Source organism: Podarcis melisellensis, assembly GCF_964234715.1.
Source record: "Podarcis melisellensis genome assembly, chromosome: 13".
Lineage (NCBI taxonomy): Eukaryota > Metazoa > Chordata > Lepidosauria > Squamata > Lacertidae > Podarcis > Podarcis melisellensis.
The window spans coordinates 27,741,655-27,766,518 of record NC_138545.1 but is presented as its reverse complement, the minus strand read 5'-3'; the positions used below and the strand labels follow the sequence as shown (position 1 = coordinate 27,766,518).

The following is a 24,864-nucleotide window of genomic DNA, read 5'->3' as shown; positions in this document are numbered from 1 at the left end:
AAACTTCCCAGCTCCAGCAAAAGACCTTTTAAACAAGTAAATAACTGGACATATATATGTAGCACACCAAAGACTGGGGGGGAAGAGTCCAATCTCCCCCAATTTACAAAAAGCTTCCCTGCCTAGTCATTTAGAGACGATGCTTAATTGTCACAGGTAGTTACTCAGATGCCTGCTTTTATTTTCCTTCCTTATTTTCCTTCCTCTTAAAGCAGATTTGAACAAACTCCACAGAAGAAAACACGACATAAAATCTGCATGGATTTTTATAATACATTTCACACAGTGGATGTCAAGCGCAGGTTTAACTTAAAAGAATGATTTCTGACAACTTTTAATAAATGCCTTGATTTTAAAAGCTAGATCAGTGGTACAAATACTAGAGATTGATTTTGAGGAGGAGTGGGAAATTACTTGGCACTGATAATTACCATTGGAGATATCTGAAGTTGGTTATTCAGTTCCAACTTAGGTTAGCAACCATGAGGCCTGAAATTTAATTAACTCCCCCAACTCTCTCCACTTAAGAGACAAGTTGTGGGATTTAAAATACTTTAGCAAGCTCAAAGAGAAGTCGCCTACAACCTAGCAGAGAGGGGTGTAGTGATTACATTTACCAGTCCTGCTCTTTTATGTCTTCGATGTCAAATCATCACCTCTGACACAGAAGACAAGGGAAATTCAGCTTGCCTGTCTTCTATTTGAAGCCCTCTCAGCCAATGACCATGAATTCCAAGGAGAGACATGTGGTTTCAATACTTGTAAGTCAACCTGGTTAACCCCCAAGTGCTGCCAATATTCTTCCTGTAGACAGTTAAGAGGCAAACCATGCAAGCGTCTTGGTTACTAATGGCATTCTGGATCATAATCCTTGCAGAGTGTGCACATGCAAATGGCCCTCTTTGGAGAGGGCTCTTCTTTTCTACAGCACAGGGGTAGTGGGAGCATCTCAATGGAGTCCGTACAGTAAGAAGTGGGCAGGTGTCTTCAGAACATAGTTCAAGGTGCATGTATCTTGGAAAGGTGGGAGGGGAGAAGGCAGGTGTCTCACTAGTTCACAGTGCATCACTGTGTAACTACCATGTAATTAGTGGCAGTGAAATGGAGAGAAGCATGAGCCCAAAGATCATTCCATTCATGCTTTCCAAAGCAGCAGCAGCAGCAAACTAAACAGGCAAATGCTTAGGTGGAGAGCCCGTTTCCTCTATTGCGGGGCTCAGAAGTCTTAAGAGCACAAGGGACAGGAACTGTACTTCAGTACAAACGGGTTCTCTACGATAATCATCACCAAGTTCCAAGTCCTAGTAGCTGTGGAGGAGAACGTGGCAGCCAAATCTCTCTTTGAGGCGTAGAAGCCGAACGACAGCAAGGCAATGCTTCTGACAGCTGAAAGGATTCTATCCTGAGAGTAGGGGGAGATCAGAGCAAACACCTGTGGCCCTGCTCTCTTCTATACTTGTCTCGTTCCCCTCTTCTAGCATCACTCTTCAAAGATACCCAAATGCTGTAGCGATAGAAAATGTAGAAATTAAGTACAATTTTTCAACTCAAAGGTTTTGTGGAGCTCTAACCTCCATCAGCGGAGAATTCTGGATAAGAGCTTTATATGTCCCTCACGGGGTATGAATGAGTGGAAGTACGAAACAGAGAGCACTCAAGATTTGGCAGCTAAAGCCACTCCCTCCTTCCCCATGGCTGCTCATCGTCCATACATCCCGAAAACAAGGAAACTAAAAAAGACAGTCGCCCCAACCAAGGAAATGGTGGCCGGGGCTGTGAATAACTGCCGGTAGTTGATACGGAAATACCAGATGACCGCCAGCATCACCACAAAAACGGGAATCATCAGGTTGCCCATGCTCAAAGTGATACCGCCAGCTTCCGATGGTGCAACCACTGGGTCAGGCATGGCGGAGGTAGCAGTCTGAGAAAGATGACAGTGGATCACGCAATTGTCCAGGATGTTGAGAGAGTGAAGAGTCCGTGCCTGGTCCTGGAGAAGCTGGCCCTGGTAGATAAACTTCATCTGATTCTCCCGGCCTGGGAAGTACTTGCTTTGGAGAGAAAAACAAGGAAATGAACATCTAGGCCAAAGAGAGAGGGGGAGGGAGGGAATGCTGATGGGACTGCTTTTAAATGCGTGTTCTGGTGGAGACTGAGGAGAGCTGTAGTACAAAATACCTGCAGGGCATGATGTTGTGGGGTAAGGCCGCTTTAAAATAATCAACAACACACCTCACTACCCTATAAATAAATGTGTTCACAAGTAGCAGTTCTCATAGGGGATGTGGAAGGTGGTGGGGTACATGAAACAAGGGGGGAAATTTCTGCATGCTGGATCCTAGTAGCCTGGCAGCACTTCCTGGAGCGCCCATGGCTCACATCACCCCAAGGGTATTCCAAGAAGTGCTGCTGGGCTGGTAGTCGGTGCACAGAAGTCTTGCACTGCTGTGAGTGCACTTGGAGGTCTCAAAGTTTTAAGAGGAATAAACCTACACCCCAACCACTTTGTAGGCTAATAAACTACACGCAGCTCTTGCTATTTACCTACCCACCCACCTGCAAAGCTTTCTTTGAAGCTTTCCCACTCTTTGGAAATATTTTTTGTTCATCTCCCACCCCACCCTCAAATGTGTAGTGCTGTTTTTTAAAGGTCAGGTGAATGATTCAGCTCAGCAGACTGCTGTACAACATGCTTCATGACACTCAAAATGAATAGGGTTTGTCTGCTAGCGCTGCTCACAGCTGCATATAATGCAATGGTTCCTTATAATCAGTATGCCAGAACCACCCTCCACTAGTCTCCTTTGGACAGAACTTCTTTATGTGCAAAACTAAAACTTATTTCACAATACTGAAGAAAGTATACAAAAAAATGTCAGCCATAAGTATCCAAGAGAGCATTTACCTGCATGATCCTCTACATTATTCTTTCTCATTGTATTGTGTCATCCAGATTACAGTAGAATCATAGAATTGTAGAGATGGAAGGGACCCAGGAATCTGAACTAAAGCATTCATGACAGATGGCCATATGATCTCTGTTTAAAACCCCGCCATGAAGGAGAATCCACAACCTCCCGAGGGAGTCCGTTCCACTGTCAGAGAGCTTTTACGTCAGAAAGCTATTCCTGATGTTTAGTTGGAATCTTCTTTCTTGTAACTTGTGCTAAAGGTTTTTTTAATGCACATTTTAATGATCAGTGACTAAAGATTTTGAGATGTTGCATCCTGTTTATCAAACCTTTTCTTATCAATGGTTTGAACACATGTATAGATGATGTACTTGTGCAAGTATTTCTTTTGGCTTTCAGTTGTTTAGTATTGTTGACAACATATGAGACAAACCATTTTACTTACTTGCTTTAACTGCAAAAAAAACCAGGTTGCACATTACTCACTGTTAATATGTGGACGCAACACTTTGGACTTGTGCATATTTTATTCATATTCAACACCACTCACCTCTTGAGGATGCCAATGGTGTCTTCTGGCTTCACAATGGCCACCTCCTCTGTGTCATTGAGGAATTTGAGGCGCACCTTGATAAATCCTGGGTTTGGTTCACTCTCCTCCATGATAGGCACAGCTTGTGGAACTCTCTGGTTCTCTTGGGAATCAGCAGCAATAGAAAAGGTCCTTTGGGACAGGCCCTGAATGTCCAACAGACGGTCTAAGGTAGCATCTGAGCTACTACTGCTGTCTCCTTGCTCAACTGCAGGACCTGCATCGGAAGCAGGACCCTCCTCTGCCTTCTCTTCAGCCCCTTCTGCAGCACCTTGGGGCTCCGACTGTTCTGACACCGAGTTCCCCACGTAGCGTTCGATGGGGCTCAAGTGGATCACTGCTGAATCTCCAGTAGCCACAACCGTTCCCAGAAGATGGCTGCCACCATCCGCCACATATGTGGAAAGCCAGGCCAGGACCAAGGCCATGATAAGGACCACAACGCCAGCCACAACAGTGACTTCATCCCCCACACCTTCAATGATGGTCACTTCAAGGGGCTCCATCTCTTAGCTTTAGAGAACAGGGGAGCAACAAGGATGGCAGTTCTGGCCTTGACAGCAGAGGGAAATTCAGATGGCATCTGATTAGGATTTCAGTCCCATGTCTCACTGCAGTTTTTAATTAAGGAGAAAGAGAGACAGTGGTTTTTACACCTGGTTTTACCTGCTGTTTTCAGTTTTCCTGTTTCTCTGAATGTTACATAAAATAGGCATCAAAGTCAGAGAGGCACAATTCATAGTTCTCAACCTAGTCCCGTGAGATTTAGCCGCTACCTCAGTCATGACCTCAAGGAGCCCTGGGCAAGTTGCTATCTCAGCCTCGGTTCTCCAGTGGTAAAATGGGAATGAAAGGGTGTTGCAAGAATAAACAAGACAATGTAGAAAATACTTTACAATCTGTACAAAGATGGATTGATGATATATACTTAGTGAGAAAGAGGATCTAGAAAACAGAGCAGTTAACATTGCACGCTGATGCACACTATCTTTCCGACAAATCATCAGATTTCTAGAGACCCATGTTTCTTTGTATTCCAACAAATCTTTTTTTAATTTACCAGCTTGGTACATGTTATCAGGAGTAAGATATCAAGCAGCCAAAATTTATATGACGTAAGGACATACTTATAGGGACTAGGTTTATTTGTTTCTTACTTACCAAGCGGGATTTAGATCTAAGATTTGTTATAGAAGCCAAAACTTGTAGGCTGAAGCCTTCGTTATCCCACTAGATTGTAACCTAAGACCTTCACATCCTCTTGCCTGCTAGCCTCCCTGTCCAATATTAAAAAATAAAACTGCCTCCAGTTTAAGAGAAGTTTCCATTTGCAGAACCAGTTTGTGACGCAAAACTATGTCTTCATGGAAGCGCCTGGGGAAGATTAGTTCACAGAAGTACATTACTTTGCTCTGTGCTGGTTGTACTGGTTTTCAATAGATTTTCAGCCCAATTCAAGGCAGTACTTTTGATCTATAACGTCTTAAAATGTCAATACGGTGAAGAAAGCAGATTACTTGGGGAAAAGAGACAGCTATGACTGAGTATGCTTTCCTCAGTCTCAGCTTTGCTACTGACCTTATAATAGCAACCCAATGTACAGAAACTAAGCAAGTGAAGGAATTCCCACTACTTATCTCCATGCCAGAAAAATATATTTAATTTCCTCTTGTCCAGTTGACGTTAAAAGGGGCGGGGGGTGGGAGAGATATACTCCCCTCTATCTCACTAGGATTTTTAAGATTGACCCAGACCACCCCCTTATCCAATGATGGAAAAAATACATGTGACAGGCAAGAATTAGCTTCCTGCCATTGGCTTTGATGGTCTGCTGGGGAAGTAGCCACAGTAAACAAAAAACTGGGGCACATTAAGTTTCCATTGATAAGGGAGGGAGCAAGGAACCAACAACTTGGCATGACATAAGCACTTAATGACATATGCACTCCATGTAGTCCTCCTATTTGCACGATATAGCACAGGTGATTTCCATGTTCTCCTTGGCCCCCAAGGAAGTGTATGCTAGCTGAGAGCTCTCCTGTTTTGCCCAAGTGCCTCAACCTGCCTTTTGCTGGGTTCCGGCTTCTCCCTTCTACGAAGCCTTCAAGGAGCCTGTCCTCAACTCCTGTCTTTTAGCCTTGCTCTGATGTTCCCCATCACCTTTGATCCGGTCCCAAGTTTCAGCAAGATCCGTCTCCCGGGTATTAACTTCTATGGACATTGCCCCTGCCCGATGCCCTCCCCCCCCCCCGCAAGATTTCCTTCTCCATTCCGTTCTCCCTCTTAGGCTTCTCCATGAGCTTTGCTTCCCAAAGTTAAAAACAAAACAAACAGCCCACTAGGCGGGGGGGGGCGGTTTGCTTGGGGGAAGGGACGCGGAGCCTCGCCAGTGCAAAGGGAAGCAGCTTCAGGGCCGCGCGAGGTGACAGAAAGGAGGCAGGGCGAGGAGGAAGCGGGGCCAAAAAGCAGCGTGCAAACGAAAAGAAAAGGTGCCGGGGCAGAGGAGACGCTGCCCGAAAGAGGGGCGGAAAGTTCCGACATTTCCGCGGGCAGGAAAGAGAAGGCAAGGGCGGAGAGGCGCCGAGGGGAAGGCGGTCCGGCCGAAAGGGCAGTAGCAGCAGAGCGGGGAGCGGGCAGCGCTCGCAACCGGGAGGCGCCGAGGGACTTCCCGGGGGGGAGAAGCGGAAGGGCCCGCTTCACAGGGGTCTCGGCCCCGGAGCGTCAAGCGGGGGGCCCGCCGGGAACCTGTCACTCACCTGCCCGAGAGCCCTTTCTTCCCCAGAGGAAACGGTTACGTCACTAACGCCCGCTGCCTACGTCACTTCGAGGCGCGCGAGGTTGCCAGGATGGAAGGCCGCGGTTGCCATAGCAGCGGCTGTGGAAGGGAATGGGTGACGTATATATTTCGCGTCCAAGGTGTATTGCGTACATTTATCATTTTATATACATTACTATCCAGCTATAAAATGTTGTTTTTGGCCAAAAGCGCGAGAGGGGGTGCCTTTCGTTTTTTAGTGAACACAACAGACAGAACTATATAAATTGATATATATGCGCATGTCCGAGTATTTTTATCGTGCCCACCCCCACAACTTTCCACCCAAGGAGGAAAATCGGAGAAATCGGGGTTTTTAACTGCAATGTTAAGAGATCGCACTGCAAGGCTGTTTCAGGTCACTCTTTGCTGGGCGCAGTCCACCAGCTTCCCTGCCCAGCCTCCACGCGTAAGAGGATAATAGAGGAACTTTATTAGTAGGGGGAGGTTTCCGAAACGTTATCAGAACGTTTTAAAATTTGTGTCCCCCCCCCAACACAAAAGCAGCTGTTAGGGCCCACTTGTAACACTGTCCGCTTCTAACACGCCCTGGTCCTATTCCACATAAAAACTCACAAATCGTGAAAGATAAGTTTCTGTATTAACTCTGAAGTTAGGTTTCCTACATTTCTGAAATTACACAGTGAGGTTATACTCTTCTGACAATAGCAAGAATTAAGGTATATTTATTTAACTTACAGTAATTATTTCTAAATGTGTATATATACATATATATGTAAGCATATGCAAATTCTCCTTTTGATGGTAGGCCACCCTGTTCATGGGAATTTGTTGCTGCAACTCCAGGCATTTTTAGATGATGGCCGTTGGGGGGGGGCTTGCATTTCAGTCTGGTTTTTGGTCTCAGTTTGGTACTGAAACATCTTTGGTTGCCCTGATGGAGACAGAGATAGACAAGGGGAGTTCAGCTCTGTTAACTCTCCTAAAACTTTTGTCAGTCTTAGATATTATCAGTCCTACTATCCTAGTGGTTCACAGTTGGGGATCCATGGACCTCGAGAGGTGCACGTAACACCACACACACCAGTTTGTGGCACCATTTGCATAACAAAAACCACCATAGATATATCAAAATTTTCAAAAGTAGGGGGTCCATGGCTTGGCTTTTGAAAAACGGGGTCTGCAGTACTTAGCTAATTGGGAACCCCCGTCCTGGAATGAATATTAGGGCATAGTGGCAGGGGGTATGCACACTAGACCATGTTGCAACAGTTCCCTTTCTAGGTTGATGGCCACTTCTATTGTTGATGGCAACAATCCTCCAGGAGTTATGTTATGGCGTTCCACATGGCTCCATTTTGCACCTCAATGCTTAACATCTGCATTAAGCCACTGAGCGAAGTCATATTGGTATCCAGAGCAAGGTATCTTCCATCTGCTACAGAAGCAATATATCCCCTTTTCATTGTATTCAATAAAAGACTTTGCCCAAGGAAGGGCACATGTGTCTCACAGCTGGCTGCCTTCTGGTGAGCTTTTCCTTTTTTTATATATAAATAATTTTTATTAACCAACCAATCAAATCAAATCACATCACATAAATTACAAATTACAAAGCCGAATTTTAAATTTTTGTTGGGGGTACCCATATTTCAAGTTCCGAAGGGGATCCAATCATCTTCTTGCTGCTGCGTTAATGTCCACAAATCTGTCCAAATAATGTCCATAATTCTATCCAGTCCTATCTTGCTGTTTCCCACATCTCATCTTGTTATTTTCATATATTTTTCCTTTCTCTTTGTGACCTCTTCTAATAATCTCCATAAGCAGGTAAAAACCAATTGTAGTCCTGTGTGAATTTTTTCGTTCGTCCAAGAACCATATCGAGATGGTTTCCATATATCATCGCTTCCATAAATAAAAGCGCTCTTTCCATTATTAATCTTCACAAATCTGACGCCTTCTTTAGTCCTCTGAGGAGGTTCGCCCGCAGTATGAAAATAAGTCCATTCCTCCTCCCGAGTTGTAAATCTTTCAACAGAACTTGCCAAAATGGAGACGCTATTTTTTACTGCGTCATCCCAAAAGCTCTTGCACTTTCCTCGATCTCCTTAAAACATGCTTTTGGTTAGAGTTCATTTTCACACAGTCTTAAATCATCCAGCTTAGGTCATTTAAGCGACGTTTCTGACTTGTGGGGGGATTACTGGTTAATCACATAGAAGAAAGAGAAAAAAGTCCCCCCCCAGCCAGTCCTGCTGCCGACATACCGTGCCTTGATGTGTCTTCTTATGATATATTCCTGTTGATCCAACCCGCCGCTCTTCTTTCACAGAGGTCCCTTCAATTAGCAGTCTTTACTCCCCATTCTTCACTTGAAATATGTGCATTTGCTTCTTCCTAATTGTTTATTATCAAGTTGCTGCAGCTAGTGGCACGATCAGAGACAGCGTCCAGGAGAGCCAAAATCCACACAAGGGCTTTCTGCCTAGTGCCCCCACCCCCTTGAGTTCGGGGGTGGTATATGGGCACAGCAGGCAAGGGCAGTGCCCCCCATTCCCTTGGGGGGCAAGGGAGGCTGCATACTCCCATAACAGCCTCATAATTACCTTGTGTGGGTCGGAGAGATGTTATTGTCGGCCATCTTCCAATGCGCCCCTAGTGGCCCCCCGCCTTCTGGTGAGCTTTTCCAGCAGGGTATTATGTGGCACTGTCTTTTGAAATGGGCTCTTCTCTTATTTTTATTCTGTTTTTGATTGCATTGTCATTCAGTATTCCCCCCCCCCGTATTTTTTATTGTTTAAAAGTTTGCTGTGATAGCTGCCTTTAATATATTTTAATACAAAATAGTTGATTAAAAGAGGCAGGTTATATAAATAGATAGGCAGGTTAATAACGATGATGTCTACGACATGGTGTTGCGGGCAGGAGCTGGAACATTGCAGCAAGAGATTTTGTTACACTGCTAGGTTCAAAGGGCATCTTTGACTAACATTTTGATAAGAGAAAACAGATAAAAGCACACACAAGCTAAATAAAGGAAATAATCAGTTTACTACTAATCAGTATTAGTGCAGTCAAAGATTATATGGTGAAGGGGCCTAACAGTACATCGTGGGGCAATTGTCAGTCATTTTCAGACCTAAACATAAATATAAATGTATTAAAATATAATTAAAATAATTTAGATTTAAAGTGTCAGGTGCCCAAGTGCTCATGCAGGCCCCAGGTTCTAGAGTGATCCTTGACCACTTCAAGATGAGAGAGCAGATGGCTGCTGAATATACCATTCCCAGACAATTTTACATTTCACCACAACCTTATTAATTGTACTTAATGAGCAGCCTCTTAAATCTGGAGAAATGGCCACTTGGAAAAATAAGTATGTCATTCTGAATTTTTGACTTCTATCTTCTTGAGGCCAGTGTATACATTCCTCATCACTGGAGATAGCCCTCCAGTGGGAGATGCAGGTAGTCTTGCAGAGAAGATGGCAATTTCAACTGAGCAATGCCCTGATGGCATTGCGGCCCCAGCTGCTTCCGCACAGCACAACGGGCCAGATGTTGCAGAGGGCGGGGCTGATTCACCAGGCAGATGGCTGAATCGTAGAACACCTGATGCGCCTGTCAAAATGCAAAGAAAAGTAAAATGAGGCATTGAACGCACACACACACACCACAGCACCAGGCTGGTCCATGGAGGTGAATTGGGTACTCCCCCACCAACTGCAGTCTGCCCTCAGGCACTTCCCACCAGCCTGCCTTTTTGCTTACAACCAGCCTAGGGAAGTGGTCCTGGCAGACAACTCCCTCCTCCTTAGTCTTGGTGTTGTCACTATAGAAGTCAGCAGCGAAGAGGATAAGCACAAACCTAGAATTAGTTGGCTCTGCCTATTATTAGCCCTGGGTCCACTCTGTGTTGGCCTCTCCGCCTTCTGAGTCTTAAGACACATCAGCCTCCACTGACCACCACAAACATAATCCTCTCATTCTTCTACCTGAGCCTTGGCTGATGCCAATAGGAACTGCAATATCTGGAGGGCCACAGGTTCCCTGTCTCTGTAGTAGCAGAAGCAACCAGGCAGGCATGCCATACAAAATCATATTATCCTATAGGGCATACGGGGTGAGCCCCTGTTTCTCTGTCCCAGCTCCTGACTACCTAGCAGTTCAAAAGCACGCCAGTGCAAGTAGATAAATAGATTTTGCAGGACAAAACAGCAAGCCTTGTGATTGCATAAGTGTGTGTATATGTGTTTGTTTTTGTGTTGCATTACATTCGATTGGAGGAATTTACCTGCCACACTTCAAGAGGCACAGAATCCACCCAAGAATCACAGGGTGGGATCCGGTCATAGGAATTTAGAACAACTTCCATAGCCTGAGGTGACAAGGCACAAAATTTTAGCATCTGAAGGCAAAATTACCAAGGGGAGAGAGAGAGAGAGAGAGAGAGAGAGAGAGAGAGAGAGAGAGAGAGAGAGAGAGAGAGAGAGAGAACACATGTGTGAGCATACTGGAAAGAAAAGAAGATTCAGTTATTTATTTAGAAATATATATATAAACTGCTTAATGGAAAAACTTGCTTTAAGCAAGGTACATAAAATAATATAATTATCAATCCCGCACAGATAAAATCAGAGCAATCTCCTATGCTACATCCCTTGGAAGTCTTCAGCCAGAACTCCTGTATTATCACAGTGCCTAAAAATAAATTTAATTCAGTAATAAGAAAGAAAAAGAAAAGACAACAGAAAGATTCCAGTTAGGACTTCTGAGTATTTCCAAGGAATTTTCCAAGGAATTTCCTATGGCAACCTGCACAGAATCTTGCTTAATTAGTTGCCATTAATTTGACACAGGTGGCGCTGTGGGTTAAAGCCTCAGTGCCTAGGACTTGCTGATCGAAAGGTCGGCGGTTCGAATCCCTGCTGCGGGGTGCGCTCCCGCTGCTCGGTCCCAGCGCCTGCCAACCTAGCAGTTCGAAAGCACCTCCGGGTGCAAGTAGATAAATAGGGACCGCTTACCAGCGGGAAGGTAAACGGCGTTTCCGTGTGCGGCTCTGGCTCGCCAGAGCAGCGATGTCACGCTGGCCAAGTGACCCGGAAGTGTCTCCGGACAGCGCTGGCCCCTGGCCTCTTAAGTGAGATGGGCGCACAACCCCAGAGTCTGTCAAGACTGGCCCGTACGGGCAGGGGTACCTTTACCTTTACCTAATTCGATTTTAATTGATTTTTATAATGAAATATTTTTAGAATGTGTGAATATCTGATAGTTTGATAGTTTGATTGTTGTTAGCCGCCCTGAGCCCGGCTTCGGCTGGGGAGGGCGGGATATAAATAAAATTTTTTATTTTTATTATTATTATTATTATTATTATTATTATTATTATTATTGGCAAAGGAAGGGAGAAGAGAGATACATTCTAGCTCTTATAAACTTGAAAGGATGAAATCCAAAAGACCAAGAGGGTGCATATATCAGAGACCAAGATTTCAAGGGCTCAGTAAAATAATTAAGCACAGTATATGTAATCCTGGGTATCTTGTAGTACACATTTTTAAAAGAAATGTTTAGAATACATATGGCTGTGGGAAACTGTTTAGGAACATGCTGGCAAAACCTGGTGGAAATTTCAGGAAAAAAGACAAGTGGGGGTTGCAGAGCATGACTTCCAATAACCAGGAAGTGGGACATCAGACTCCTGCACAGCCCCTGGTTCCACTCCTACTCCCAGGGACCCCTTCTTCCATCTCCAGGCCCCACCAAACCTTGATTCTCTCATATCATTCCTTTCCTTCTATTTACAGACATGACTTACGGAGCTGTAGCCCAGAACATCTGGAGGGTACCAGGTTGGCCAAGGCTGCCACAGACAAATGTTCTCCCCCACTGCCTAAGGACCAACCCAAACCATGTTGCTGCCTAACCAAGGGCTTTGTTTTCCACATACTGAATGGTAGGTTAAATTTACTACTGTACTGACAGTAGGAGAGAGTGTCCTCCATCATACCTACAGGACCGCCTTTCCTGGTATGTCCCACAGAGGAACTTACGGTCTTCTAACAAAAACATCTTGAAGGTCCCAGGCCACAGAGAAGTTAGGCGGGCCTCAACTAGAGCCAGGGCTTTCTCGGCCGCGGCTCTAATCTGGTGGAACGCTCTGTCACAAGAGACTAGGGCTCTGCGGGACTTGACATCTTTCCTCAGGGCCTGCAAGACAGAGCTGTTCCACCAGGCCTTTGGCCAGGGCACAGCCTGACTCCTTCCTCTGGCAATCTTCACAGAACTCTAGCCCAATGGTTGCCATCAATTTGATTTGAATTAATTTTATAATGAAATGATTTTAGAATGTTGTATTTTATTTTATTATTATTTATTTTATTGTTGTTAGCCGCCCTGAGCCCGGCTTCGGCTGGGGAGGGCGGGATATAAATAAAAAAATACAAGAGGACAACAAGGTAGCTTAAGGGGCGCAGGACAGACCACACCCTACAAACAACTCTGCCCTCCAGCACCTCTTTGCTACCCCAAAGCTGCCTAATGGTGTGGCCAGCCCTGCTTTCTCCTCCTATTGGGTTGAGTGTACAAAAAGGTTCCCCAATACCAAGGTCAGCCAGCAGCTTATAGAGGTGGCGCCCCTTACCTTGGGATTGATAGAAGCAGCACCATGGTCGAGCAAGGTGGCTATAAGCCTCTCAGGTTGCCCCTCCAGGTAATCTTCCACTGCTTGCAGGGCACAATCCACAGGTGTGTAGCCAGCGCAGTTTCTAACGTTGACCTGTGCCCCGTGCTGCAGCAGAAGCTCCACAATGCGGATGTGGCAGTTGCTGCAGGCATTGTGCAGGGGCGTATGGTTCTTCCGGCCAGCTATCCGGACGTCGGCCCCACCTTCCAGCAGACGCTTCACCACCCGGTAGTAGCGGCCAGCCTCCTCAGGCCTGTCTGCACTGGCGCAGGCCGCGTTGAGGGCTGTCTCTCCCTCTCGGTTCCTGTGGGCAACCTGTGCCCCATAGCAGAGGTAGAGCTTCGCGTGGTCGTCCAGGCCGTGTTTTGCAGCCACGTGCAATGGGGAAGCACGGTGGTCTCTTGTATTCTGGTTCACCAGAGCTCCGTACTCCAGGAGCAGCTGGGCACATCTGGAAAGCACAAGGAGTAGCTGTGGGGAATTTGGCAACCATCACACGATCCAACCCATGGGTGGGTGCAGGAATTTTGCACAATATTTATCTGGGGAAGCAGCAGTGAACACAGTCTTCTGCTACTCTGTTGTTGTTGTTTTTTGTGTTAAAAGAATCAGGACCCATATAGGACATGGCCCTGCAGCTGGAAGTGAAGGGGCTAGAGAGACCCTTTTGGCCTAAGTGTGTCCATAACAATGGCTTCTCTCCCCCCCCCCCCTTAGATATGCTTGCAAACGATATGGCCTCCTTAGCATCACCCATTTAGCTGTCCACAAGGTGCTTTTAGAAGCAAAAGTCAAGTTGTCCACTTGCAACAGACCTTGTGGTTGGAAATTTCCTGGTAGTGTCAATAATGTCTGGGAGAGTGACAAGACTCTGGGAATCGAACTCCAAGACCAACAGGAAGACTGAATGCAAGGTATTCTGTTGAAGCACATGATCACGCGTCCTTCACGTGTAACAATGTACCGGGACTGTATAAATATGTGTTGTGCACTCTTCAGAGTTGTGGAGAGTTGGGTATTAACCTAATCTGTGCCTTCTGCCATGGCTTTCCACCCTGGTGTGTTCATTGGCTACATTCACCCCGGCTCAACTGGACACTTTTCATTCACAGTAGAATGCAGTTTTCTCAGGAAGCTCAGCTGGAGAAGGGTGCCAGTGATTGGGGTTCCACTGCCCTGCAAAGATGTTCTCCACCCCCATGACTAGCAGGACTAAACAAAAGCAATTATGCGAAACAAGATTAAACTCGGTGGTTCTTGCTTCAGAATCTGAATTGCCCACGGATTGTAATATTTAACACCATGCTTTGCATAACGTATTGAGGTAGTACAATCTACATTTAATTTAGCATGGGAGAAAGGCACTTTTGCAATTGAATTAAGGAGCCCCCTGCCAAGTCCACCAGGAAGGCTAATTGTTAGTTTCATAGAGGCTAATCGTTAGTCCTATTTGGCTAATTACTTTGCCGCTATTCTGCTGTCGCCTTATTGCTGCAACACTTCAATCCACAAACACACACCCCTTCCCAATTTCCCAGACATACGGCAAAGACTCCTGAGTGGTGCAGAGATGCAGAGGGGCCAGTCCGTCCTCCGAAAGAAGGTTGGGGTTTGCACTGTAGCTCAGGAGCAGGCGGGTGCACTCTGCGCGGTGGTTGGCACAGCTTTCGTGAATGGCGGCTTTCCCACCAACGACAGCATCAACCTCGGCCCCTTGCAGGAGCAGGTGTTTCACACAGTCCTGGTAGCCTCTGGCCGCTGTGATGCACAATGGAGAAGTGTGCTTCTTCTGGGGGGTCAGCACCCACAGCCCTGCAGAAGACGATTATTGGGCAGAAGGATCAGAAACTGAGAAGCGGCAGGTTAACACCGCCATTTAAATGGATTTGCAATAGGTTCAGGGCAAACAAACAGAAAATCCTTCCCACAGCGCATAATTAGGCTGCCACAAAATCTGACGATAGAACTATCAGCCATGATAACCAGTGAGCAAAACAAATATCTTAATAAATATTTAGAAGCACAGAATTCCACGATTGTCTGGTGATGGGAACAAACTGCACAGTGCGACTTTCTCCATCGTTCTCTGCTGTGGAGCTTTCCCAAAGCAATAGCCTCATGGTAGACCAGCTCTTGAATTTAAGCATTAGCCAGGATAACCATTAGTGATCAGAAATTCCATGCATGCGAGTGAGGATGAAATAATACTGCTGTTTGCCCTGAAACTACTTAAATCTGGGCAATGTGTTGCAGGTTGTGGATTAACGTGGGCCTCTGAGGAAGTCTGAGGAAGTTCAAGGCTATTGCTCTTAAAAGTGTTGCAACTTGTTGACGGCAGAGAGAAAATAGCAAACATTTTCTGCCGAAGTTGCTACTGGTTCCATGTCAAAATACCTATGTTGCAATAAAAGCAATGTGACAGAAGGCTCTGTTTACAAAGAATACCACTTTTCATAAGGGGATTCCAAACTAACCACTTTTACTGAAGTGGCCACATTTTTGTGATTACAACTAAATTTCTGGATATCACTTTTCCTATTTTTTTAAAAAATTACTGGGCATTTAAAGGGCAGTGAAACTGTTTTCAGGGCAGTGAGTGCATGCAGATTATTCTTTTCATATGCCTCTATCATGTTCTTTTTCTAAATTCTCTCCCCACACCCTTCTAAGCTAAAAATAAATCCTAAAAACAGACCCTGCAATGCTGAATCTTTCCCCAGTGGGACCAAAATTCCTGTGCTCCAGCTTGTCGTCCTGCCATAACCCAAGCCTCGAAAAGTCTCCCACCCCCACAGAACTGAGTCAAAATCTAAAAGGCGAGTGACCAATCCAAGTGATCTTCTTTCCACTATGGACAACCCCTTCTTACCCATTTCGGCAGACCACACCAGCTCCTCACTGAGGGTCTCCACAATCAAGTTGGCAGTAGATTCATCCTTAAAAATGCTCCGGACTCTTGGAAGGTCTCCTGTGTACAGGGCATTGTGAACAGCAGGATCCCGACAATACTGTGGGCGTCGGGCAAGTTTGGGGAGTGCAGAGAGGCTCCCAAAACTAGGCTGGAACCTCCGACTCACAGACTGGCGAGACGCAGCCCTCCGCCGGTCTTCCCATTCCAGCATTTCTTGCTGCAGACGCAGGGAGCGAAGGGTGGAAGAAGTGAACGTGAAAGTTTCCTTCGACATTCTTCCACAGAAGAAAAGGCAGCCAAAGTTTCTCCACAGAGGCCTAATTCATCTACCCCCACCTGTAAGCTGCTCCCAGCTTCAATTTTAAAAGGTATGGTTATGACGCGGTGTCACCAATGGGCACATCTGTTTATTGGACAAACACCCAAGCTTTGCTGTGTCTATAAATAGAAAGGAATAGTCATCATGACAGCAAAAATACTCTCAGTCTCTCTGCAGTGTCAATTTTCCTTTCTGGATCTCCGTGCAATTAACTTGTTGGTGGATCCGTAGAGGAAAGCTGAGAAGAGTACAGTGATAAAGGAACAAAATGAGGATAGCAATCACCAAGTTTTAAGTATTTAAGCCTACCTCCCTAGCCCCCCAAGTTATCTTGTAAGCAAAGTCTGCTGTCTGAAAAATAAATATTAATATGGGAGGGGGGAATTCAGAGCACATACTGGAAAGGGGGATTCTACCATCTGTGTTTGAAACCGCTGAGCCTGGGGCTTGCCGATCAGAAGGTTGGTGGTTCGAATCCCTGCAATGGGGTGAGCTCCCGTTCCTTGGTCCCTGCTCCTGCCAACCTAGCAGTTCGAAAGCACATCAAAAGTGCAAGTAGATAAATAGGTACCACTCCGGCGGGAAGGTAAACGGCATTTCCGTGCGCTGCTCTGGTTTCGCCAGAAGCAGCTTAGTCATGCTGGCCACATGACCCAGAAAAACTGCCTGCGGACAAATGCCGGCTCCCTCGGCCAGTAAAGCGAGATGATGGCCGCAACCCTAGAGTCATTCGCGACTGGACTTAACTGTCAGGGGTCCTTTACCTTTTTACAGCTGTTTAAAGTGGTATGATACTGCTTTAAATGTGTAATGTAGATGCTGCCAAAGACATGACAAGTCAGCTATCAAGGATTTGTTTTACAAATTGCCACCTGCCTTCTGCTTATATCATGGGAAAGTAATGTTGCCACTTCACTGAATTTCATTGCCCATCCATTACGGCTCATTCCTTGTTGCTTCCTTTAGCTGTGCAATCCAGCTTTTATTGTTTAAAACTCCCACCTCTAACCATTGGTTATGTTAGCTGATGCTGGTTAGAATCTGGAGGGCCACAAGCTCCCTATCCTGATTTTAAGTGTCTGTCTGCTTGCCAATTCAGAGGCAGTCTTTGATAATTTGGTCCCCCAAACAGATCTTCTGAATTATGGATCTTCTCAATTTTGCGCCCCCTTCGGCTCAGCACCGTGTGTGGGAATTGCCCTCACCACCCTAAATCCAGCACTGGCCTATTTGGAACCTCTACCACCAACCTATGACAATTCTGATGTGTATAATGGGGGCAGCTGAGCATATGGCATTTGAATGCTAGAACTTGCCCCATAACACTGGTCTAATGATTTGCAAACCTTATCCCAGTTTGAGTTGGCTGGGTACCAACATGAGCACAAAGAGGACAATGTCCTGTCCCCAGGAGACTTGCCAAGAGTCAGAGATGGTTGCCGCCTGCTTTCTTTCTGGCATTTGGCTAAAGATGTTCCTGTTTACCAAAGCCTTCGATGTAGCAGTTAGAAACCACTTTGCTGTATTCTTTTACGTTTATTATTCATGGCACCATTTTTATCTTTTGTACACCACTTTTGATATTCACAATCATTAGCAGTATCTTAAGTGTTTTAAATAAAAATAAATAGGGTGACATTCGGTCAGCTTTTCTTGAAGCTTGTGCACAAACAGTAGTTAGTGTACATTTTTTCTTCTTCCATTGTATCATTTTCTGATCTGTACTTGTTATTTTATGCACAGAGATTTTCCTCTTTTTATTTGTGATTAACTGAAATATCTGTTTGAAAACAAGGCTCCCCCTCTAACCAATCCGACAGTGAGTTGTTCTCTGCGTGCCACCGTATTATAGTTCTATAAGCATATTTAAACACTTAATCTTGCAGGGGATGACAGCAGCAATGACACACATTTCTTATTATACACTTATAAGACCATCTCCGAAAAGTGCATGTGGACAACCAGTTCCAACACACCAATTTTTGTCATTTGAATAAATTTATGAAATTTGATCACATACATTGACGCAACTGGTCAAACTACCACAGCATTGACTGCAGCATTTTATGAGAAGAAAAAGGCATTCCATTTTTGCTGTTTCTGGTTGTTTATTGTCAGCATTCTGTTTTGCTCTAAATTACCCAAGGAGACAAACAAGAAAACTGGGTGTGATGGGACGATGAGCTGCTTGTGCGTAAAATGCAAGTCCCTCAGAGTTTGATCAGGCTTTCAAACCTCTGCCTGTGACGGAGCCCCTCCAGCATGGCTGCGTCAATCACTAGTAGAATCCGAAAGTGGCTGCTTTCGGAAACGTTTCCAACATAAAAGCTCCTTAACGGAAACACGTCGTCTGGCCTCTCGGCGTGACAGTTTCCGTCGAGGTGTGGGTGTCCCTATAGGAGGTCCTGAGACCTCCCCACTGGTTTCGCTTGAAGCGTCTCTGAGCCATCCCTCCGACTCACTTTCCCTTGGAGTTCTTGCTCGCCCTCTACTGGTTCCCTCTTCCGCTGCTACTGCTCTCTCACCCTCAGTGAGCCTTTGCGCCTCCGGCGCTTTAGATGTCAGTTCCCTGACATCCACCTCCCCTCCAGGGCCCCCTTCACCCCCTCCCGTCTCCTCTCCTACTGGCGGTGAGGAGGTAAAACCCTTGAAAGAACCTCCCTCATCTTCCGACGTCGCGAACACTTCCTTCCACTTGTTGCTGTTCCTACTCTCTAGGTACTCTTCGTCATCAGAGTCCACTCCCTCTTCCAACTCCGACTCCGCGAACCCTTCCATTTCCTCTTCCTCATCGGTGGTGCCGAAATACTCCCTCCTAAACCTTGCTATCGGCTGAGGTTTCCTCGGGAACCTTTGATGGAACGTTTCTGTTAAAACCTCGTCATTGACTTCCTGCGCACTTACCCAGGTGTTTTCTGACTCCGGTTCCCCTTCCCACGCCACTAAATACTCCACCTGATTTCCCTTCCACCTGGAATCGAGGATTTCCGCTACATGGTTGCGGCGTTCCCTCTCTTCCAAGGCTGGTCCCCTGACGTGCTCCCCTTCACCTCCTCCCCTGTATGGTGACAGTAACGACCTGTGGAACACTGGGTGCAATTTCATGTGATTGGGTAATCGGAGTTTGAAAGCTACCGGGTTGACCTGCTGAATCACCTCAAAGGGTCCCAATCTTCTGGGCCTCAGTTTCTTACAACCCCCTTTGAACGGCAACCCTTGGGTTGACAACCACACTTGATCCCCCACCCTTATGGTTTCACCTTCCCTTCTGTTCTTGTCTGCCTGCTTCTTATATTGTGCCTTAGCCCTTTCTAAGTTGAGCTGGAGCTGCTGATGGATGGCTTCCATCTCTTCTACAAAATGTTCAGCCGCTGGGACGCTCCATCTCTCCCCTCCTTCCCCTGGAAATGCCCTGGGGTGACACCCGTAATTAGCCAAAAAGGGACTCATCCCTGTGGACACATTCTCCGCATTATTGTAGGCAAATTCTGCCAACGCCAACTTTTCGACCCAATCGTTCTCTCTGTCATTGACATAACACCTAAGATATTGTTGAAGAATGCCATTTGCCCTTTCCGCCTGCCCGTTGGTTTCAGGGTGCCGGGCAGTTGAAAAATTGACTTCCACCAGTAACAAGCTCATGAGCTTCCTCCAGAACCTGGAAGTAAATTGTTTGCCTCGATCTGAGATCACCCTCGAGGGAGCCCCGTGCAACCTAAAGATATGTTCCACAAACAACTTCGCCGTTTCTTCCGCTGTGACTGCATGTGAGCATGCTACAAAGTGGCACATCTTAGTTAACAGGTCTACTACTACCATGATGGCTGTTTTCCCCTTGGACCTTGGCAGATCCGTCATAAAATCTATTGATATCGCTTCCCAAGGCCGTTCTGGTGTGGGTAAAGGTTCTAATAACCCTGCCGGCGCCCTTCTTTCCCCTTTGGCTCGCTGACATTGGTCACACCCTCTTACATACTCCCTTACATCTTCCCTCACCTTAGGCCACCAAAATTCCCTGGTAACCAACCACATGGTCTTGTGTTGCCCAAAATGTCCCGCCGTGGGGCTATCATGCAACTGCTTGAGTACTCTCCCCCTCAATTCACCTTCGGGTATATACAGTGCCCCTTTGTAATACAATGCCCCATTTCTTTCCTCAAAACCTCCGGGGCTCTCGCCCTCCCCCCTGAGACCTCTGAGCTTATCCTGGGCATATTCATCATTTTCTGTTTCCTCCACCAGTTCTCGTTGCCCCACCATCGCCCCCCCACACACCCAGCGGTCCTCCGGGATGACATGTCTCTCTTCGATCACCCCCTCCCCTTCCCAATATTCTGGTTTGCGTGAGAGCGCGTCCGCCCTGACGTTTTCTGGGCCTGGCACATAACAAATCTCAAAGTTAAATTTGGAGAATTCCTGTGCCCATCTCACTTGTCGTTGGTTGAGCACTCGAGCTGTTCTCCAATACTCTAAATTTTTGTGGTCGGTGCACACTTGCACCTTGTGTTGTGCCCCAATTAATAAATGTCTCCACCTCCGGAATGCTTCGTGAATGGCAAGTAGTTCCCTGTCATACACCGTGTAATTCCTCTCGGACTTATTCAGCTTCCGCGAGAAGAAGGCACACGGTCTCCACTCCGACGCACTCCTCCCCGGTTGAAGAAGGACCGCCCCTACCGCCCGGTCGGATGCATCTGTTTCCACTCTCATGGGTTTTCGTAAATCCACATGCAGAAGTTGTTCTTCCGAGGCGAAAGCCCTTTTCAGTTCTTCAAAGGCTCGATCCGCCTCTGCCGTCCAAACAAATTTCTTCTTGCTGCTGAGACAGTCGGTGATGGGCGCCGTCAAGTGGGCAAAGTTCTTGATGAACTTCCGATAAAAGTTCCCAAATCCCAAGAATCTTTGCACGTCCTTCTTGGTCTTCGGTGTCTTCCATTCCAGTACCGCTTGGACCTTGCCTGGATCCATGGCCAATCCCTTGTCTGACAAGCGGTACCCCAGGAATTCCACCTCCTTGGTATGAAACTGGCACTTCTCCAGTTTCACCCACAGCTGGTTGGCTTGCAGCCTGCCCAACACTTCTTGAACGTCCCTCACATGCTGTTCCTCATTTTCCGAATACACCAACACGTCGTTTAAAAAGGCCACACAATTCTTGTAGAGCAAAGGTCCCAGAACGTGGTTTATAAAAGCTTGAAAACACGCGGAGCCCCCTTGTAGACCGAAGGGCATAACGAGGTATTCAAAGGCTCCCAACGGGGTAAACATGGTGGTCTTCCATTCATCTCCCTTCCTTATGCGTATCAGATTGTACGCCCCCCGCAGGTCCAGTTTTGTAAAAATCTTTCCCTTCCTTACTCTGGTCAAAATGTCATCAATTCGGGGCATAGGGAAAGCCAGGGGCTCCGACACTGCATTGAGGGCCCTGAAGTCACACACCAGTCTCAGTTTGTCTGTGTTCTTTTTGTCCACAAAGAACACTGGGCTGCCCCCCACCGCTCGGGACTCTCTGATGAAACCTCGCTTCAAGTTTTTGTCAATGAACTCCCTCAGCTCCTGCATCTCCCTGTCTGACATGGCGTACAGCTTGCCTACTGGGAGTTGGGCCCCTGGGAGTAGGTTGATTTGACAGTCAAAGGGTCTATGCGGTGGCAGTTTGTCTGCTTCCCTTTCGCTGAATACGTTGCTCAGATCTGCGTATTGCGGGGGCACCTTCCCTTTGTCCATCACTTCCATCCCCGCTAGGGTGACTCTGTCTCCTCCCGAAACCTTCCCCTCCTTGCAGTGTTCTAGGCAATGCGCTGACCCAAAGGAGACCACCCTCTGATGCCAGCCCACTAGCGGATCGTGTAGCGCCAGCCAGCTCATCCCCAAAATGATGGGCGCTCCTCCCAGGATGGCCACATTAAACGCTATCTGTTCGGTGTGCCTTGCCACTCTCATTATCATCGGGACAGTCTGTTGGCTAACTTCTCCCCCCAACAGCTCTCTGCCGTCAATCGTAGTCACCTGCAAGGGGTTACTTAAAGGGATAGTCTGCATCTGGTGCTCAGCTGCAAACTCCTTACTCATGAAATTACAGGAGCTGCCTGAATCCAAAAGCGCCTTGACCTTTAGTGGGTGTCCGTTTGGCAGTTCTAGTAACACCTCTATCACTAAAGCGGGTCTGGGGGGTTCTGGCATGGGCACTTTCATTGCTCTTTGGCCTGGCTGCTGTGCCCCAACGGTGGCAGCCAGGCGTTGGCTTTTACTTGCTCCTTGCCTTCCTCTTCCTTTCCCCCAACAGCTCCTGCCATCCCTTGCCATTCCTTTCTTTGTGGGCAAACTCTGGCAAAGTGCCCTGGCTGTTGGCAGAGATAACATCTCTTGGCGCTCTTTCCCTCCTTTTTCCGCCCTTCACTGGGATTTGAAACTGCGCGCGCCCGCGCTGTTCCAACTTCCATCGGCTCTGCCGGCGGGAAAGGTGGCTCTGGAATGTCTGGAATGCGGAACTCCCTCCAACGGTCTCCTTTCCCTTCCCGCTTTTCCATAGCCCTCGCCTCCTGGCGCGCTCCTATGGCCAGCGCAGATTTGGTTAACTGGTCCATAGACTCCGCCCTGGGGCCCCGGGAAAGCTCATCTTTGACGGTTGAAGAAAGCCCCTCTTCGAAAAGCATTTGGATGGGCTCCGCCGATAGGTCCCACCCCAATTTGTGAATCAACATGGTAAATTCAGTCCAGTACTCACGGACAGATCTGCTTCCTTGCTGGCAAGCCATTAACTGCCTTCGCACCACCCCCTGCTCAATATCGCTGGAAAACATCAGGTCCATGGCACGAAAAAACTTCCTCGTGTCCTTTAAGATCTCATTATTCGCTGCCATCAGGGGTCTAACCCAATCTTTCGCCCCGGATTCGAGATGGCCAATCACATACGCCACTCGCGATTCCTCATCGGGGAAGTCATCAAACTGCAAGTTTAGAGCGTATTGCATCTCTGTTCTAAAGGCATGATAGTTCCTGTGATCCCCCCCGAATTTCTGCACCAATCCTGGCACCTTTCTGGCGAGCGGGGTGGTTTTCTCCTTTCCCTTTTCTGCATCCTGAGCCCTCCTCTCCTCAAGCCTCGCCGTTTGCAGCGCCAACTGGATCTCCAACGCCCTGTACCTTTCTTCCAGGCTTGGACCTCCTCCAGCTGCTCCTGCTCCCCTGGTTCCGGCTGGATTGCTCATGATGCTTCTCCCTGCACAAGCTGGCTTTCGGTGACTTTCGGATTGCTGTGATGGGACGATGAGCTGCTTGTGCGTAAAATGCAAGTCCCTCAGAGTTTGATCAGGCTTTCAAACCTCTGCCTGTGACGGAGCCCCTCCAGCATGGCTGCGTCAATCACTAGTAGAATCCAAAAGTGGCTGCTTTCGGAAACGTTTCCAACATAAAAGCTCCTTAACGGAAACACGTCGTCTGGCCTCTCGGCGTGACAGTTTCCGTCGAGGTGTGGGTGTCCCTATAGGAGGTCCTGAGACCTCCCCACTGGTTTCGCTTGAAGCGTCTCTGAGCCATCCCTCCGACTCACTTTCCCTTGGAGTTCTTGCTCGCCCTCTACTGGTTCCCTCTTCCGCTGCTACTGCTCTCTCACCCTCAGTGAGCCTTTGCGCCTCCGGCGCTTTAGATGTCAGTTCCCTGACACTGGGTTTATCCAGCTTTGATATCTCAGACCCACATTGTCCATGTAGTATATGGAGGTGATTGTATGTATCCAAGCAGCTCTACATGAACAGGGGATGCTCCTCACTTCAATATGTAGAGAAGTGCAATCATGCAATGGGTATACGGCGCCAACTCTGAAAATTGAGAGGTAGCGGGGATGGGAGGCTTGTGGTCCTCCAGTCCAAGAGCTTCCGTCCATTAGCCAATCAATGACCATTTGCCAAGAGGGCTGGGGCTGATGGGAAGTGGAGTCCAACAGCAGGAGGATCACAGACTCCCATCCCTGCTTGTGTGAAGTAACCAGTGCGCATATAAGTGCCTCAGTACTAGGAATGGCTGCTACGACATCCAGAGTTCAAATTGGCATGAGCTACCTGGCAGAGGTGGTTACTTGCCTTTCTGGAGCCAGATCACTAAGTTCATATGTATAAAATATATTATGCACACACTCCCTTTAAAACCCACAGTAAATCAAAATGTCAATCACAAAGGAATAAAAGGTAAGGATTAAATAAAAAGATACAACACGCTCAAAACCTTCCTTTCACAAACGTCTTTTTCATAAGGTTCTATCGGCAAAAGTCAATTTCACACATTTTGCTAACTGCTTCCATCCGCATAAGATTATTTACAAGGTTATTTACAAGATTATTCGCATGTTGCCCCTGACATGGTTTGTGACAGAGTACTGAAGCAGGCATCAGGAGAGATAGTGTTTCAAATCAGAAGGGAACGACAGCTGCTTAACGTGCTAAACAACCGTTCTGGCTGGTTTGAACATCCAGGCAAAGCGCCATGCAGGCAGAAGTAGGTCTGGAATAAGGTGTGATGCTGGGTGTGCACTGCCAGATATCTTGTTGCTTGGAAGGCTGTGCCTTTAAACAACTGGCAGGCTGCAGTAAAATTAGAAGTAGTAGGAGCTTAATGTCCAATGCTGTTCCTGCTGGGGCTCCAGTTTCTGTCCAATTACAGAAG

The 24,864-nt window shown here is 47.0% G+C and overlaps 2 protein-coding genes and 1 long non-coding RNA gene across 6 annotated transcripts; all 3 read right to left on the bottom strand.

Annotated features, from left to right (window-relative positions):
- Positions 1 to 248: 248 nt before the first annotated feature.
- On the bottom strand, positions 249 to 6,397 carry TMUB2 (transmembrane and ubiquitin like domain containing 2). 2 transcript variants are annotated; one of them, XM_081886513.1, is made up of 3 exons: positions 6,264 to 6,397; positions 3,466 to 4,118; positions 249 to 2,054 (listed from the first exon to the last, which is right to left on the bottom strand). In XM_081886513.1, the coding sequence occupies exons 2-3, from the start codon at positions 4,011 to 4,013 to the stop codon at positions 1,700 to 1,702; spliced, it is 903 nt and encodes a 300-aa protein (XP_081742639.1). In that variant the 5' UTR covers positions 4,014 to 4,118; positions 6,264 to 6,397; the 3' UTR covers positions 249 to 1,699. The 2 variants fall into 2 exon arrangements, with proteins under 2 accessions (XP_081742639.1, XP_081742640.1); XM_081886514.1 differs by lacking the exon at positions 6,264 to 6,397 and adding an exon at positions 5,569 to 5,823 and having other exon boundaries at positions 3,466 to 4,114.
- A 2,921-nt stretch (positions 6,398 to 9,318) lies between these two features.
- ASB16 (ankyrin repeat and SOCS box containing 16) lies at positions 9,319 to 16,269 on the bottom strand. 3 transcript variants are annotated; one of them, XM_081886372.1, is made up of 5 exons: positions 15,843 to 16,269; positions 14,518 to 14,785; positions 12,932 to 13,424; positions 10,583 to 10,666; positions 9,319 to 9,909 (listed from the first exon to the last, which is right to left on the bottom strand). In XM_081886372.1, the coding sequence occupies exons 1-5, from the start codon at positions 16,156 to 16,158 to the stop codon at positions 9,724 to 9,726; spliced, it is 1,347 nt and encodes a 448-aa protein (XP_081742498.1). In that variant the 5' UTR covers positions 16,159 to 16,269; the 3' UTR covers positions 9,319 to 9,723. The 3 variants fall into 3 exon arrangements, with proteins under 3 accessions (XP_081742498.1, XP_081742497.1, XP_081742499.1); XM_081886371.1 differs by having other exon boundaries at positions 10,583 to 10,696; positions 15,843 to 16,268; XM_081886373.1 differs by lacking the exon at positions 10,583 to 10,666 and having other exon boundaries at positions 15,843 to 16,268.
- A 1,734-nt stretch (positions 16,270 to 18,003) lies between these two features.
- LOC309355600 lies at positions 18,004 to 24,854 on the bottom strand. The gene is made up of 2 exons (XR_014162549.1): positions 23,868 to 24,854; positions 18,004 to 18,365 (listed from the first exon to the last, which is right to left on the bottom strand). It is a non-coding gene; the product is annotated as an uncharacterized lncRNA (long non-coding RNA).
- Between the last annotated feature and the right edge of the window lie 10 nt (positions 24,855 to 24,864).

Excerpts from the sequence above, each read along its gene's own strand:
- TMUB2 (XM_081886513.1), bottom strand. The coding sequence starts at position 4,013 with ATGGAGCCCCTTGAAGTGACCATCATTGAAGGTGTGGGGGATGAAGTC. Across the intron at positions 2,055-3,465 it reads ACCATTGGCATCCTCAAGAG|CAAGTACTTCCCAGGCCGGG; the intron begins GTGAGTGGTGTT and ends TTCTCTCCAAAG.
- ASB16 (XM_081886371.1), bottom strand. The coding sequence starts at position 16,158 with ATGTCGAAGGAAACTTTCACGTTCACTTCTTCCACCCTTCGCTCCCTG. Across the intron at positions 13,425-14,517 it reads ACCACTCAGGAGTCTTTGCC|ATGTGCCCAGCTGCTCCTGG; the intron begins GTATGTCTGGGA and ends TGTGCTTTCCAG. Across the intron at positions 9,910-10,582 it reads TGCCTCTTGAAGTGTGGCAG|GCGCATCAGGTGTTCTACGA; the intron begins GTAAATTCCTCC and ends GCATTTTGACAG.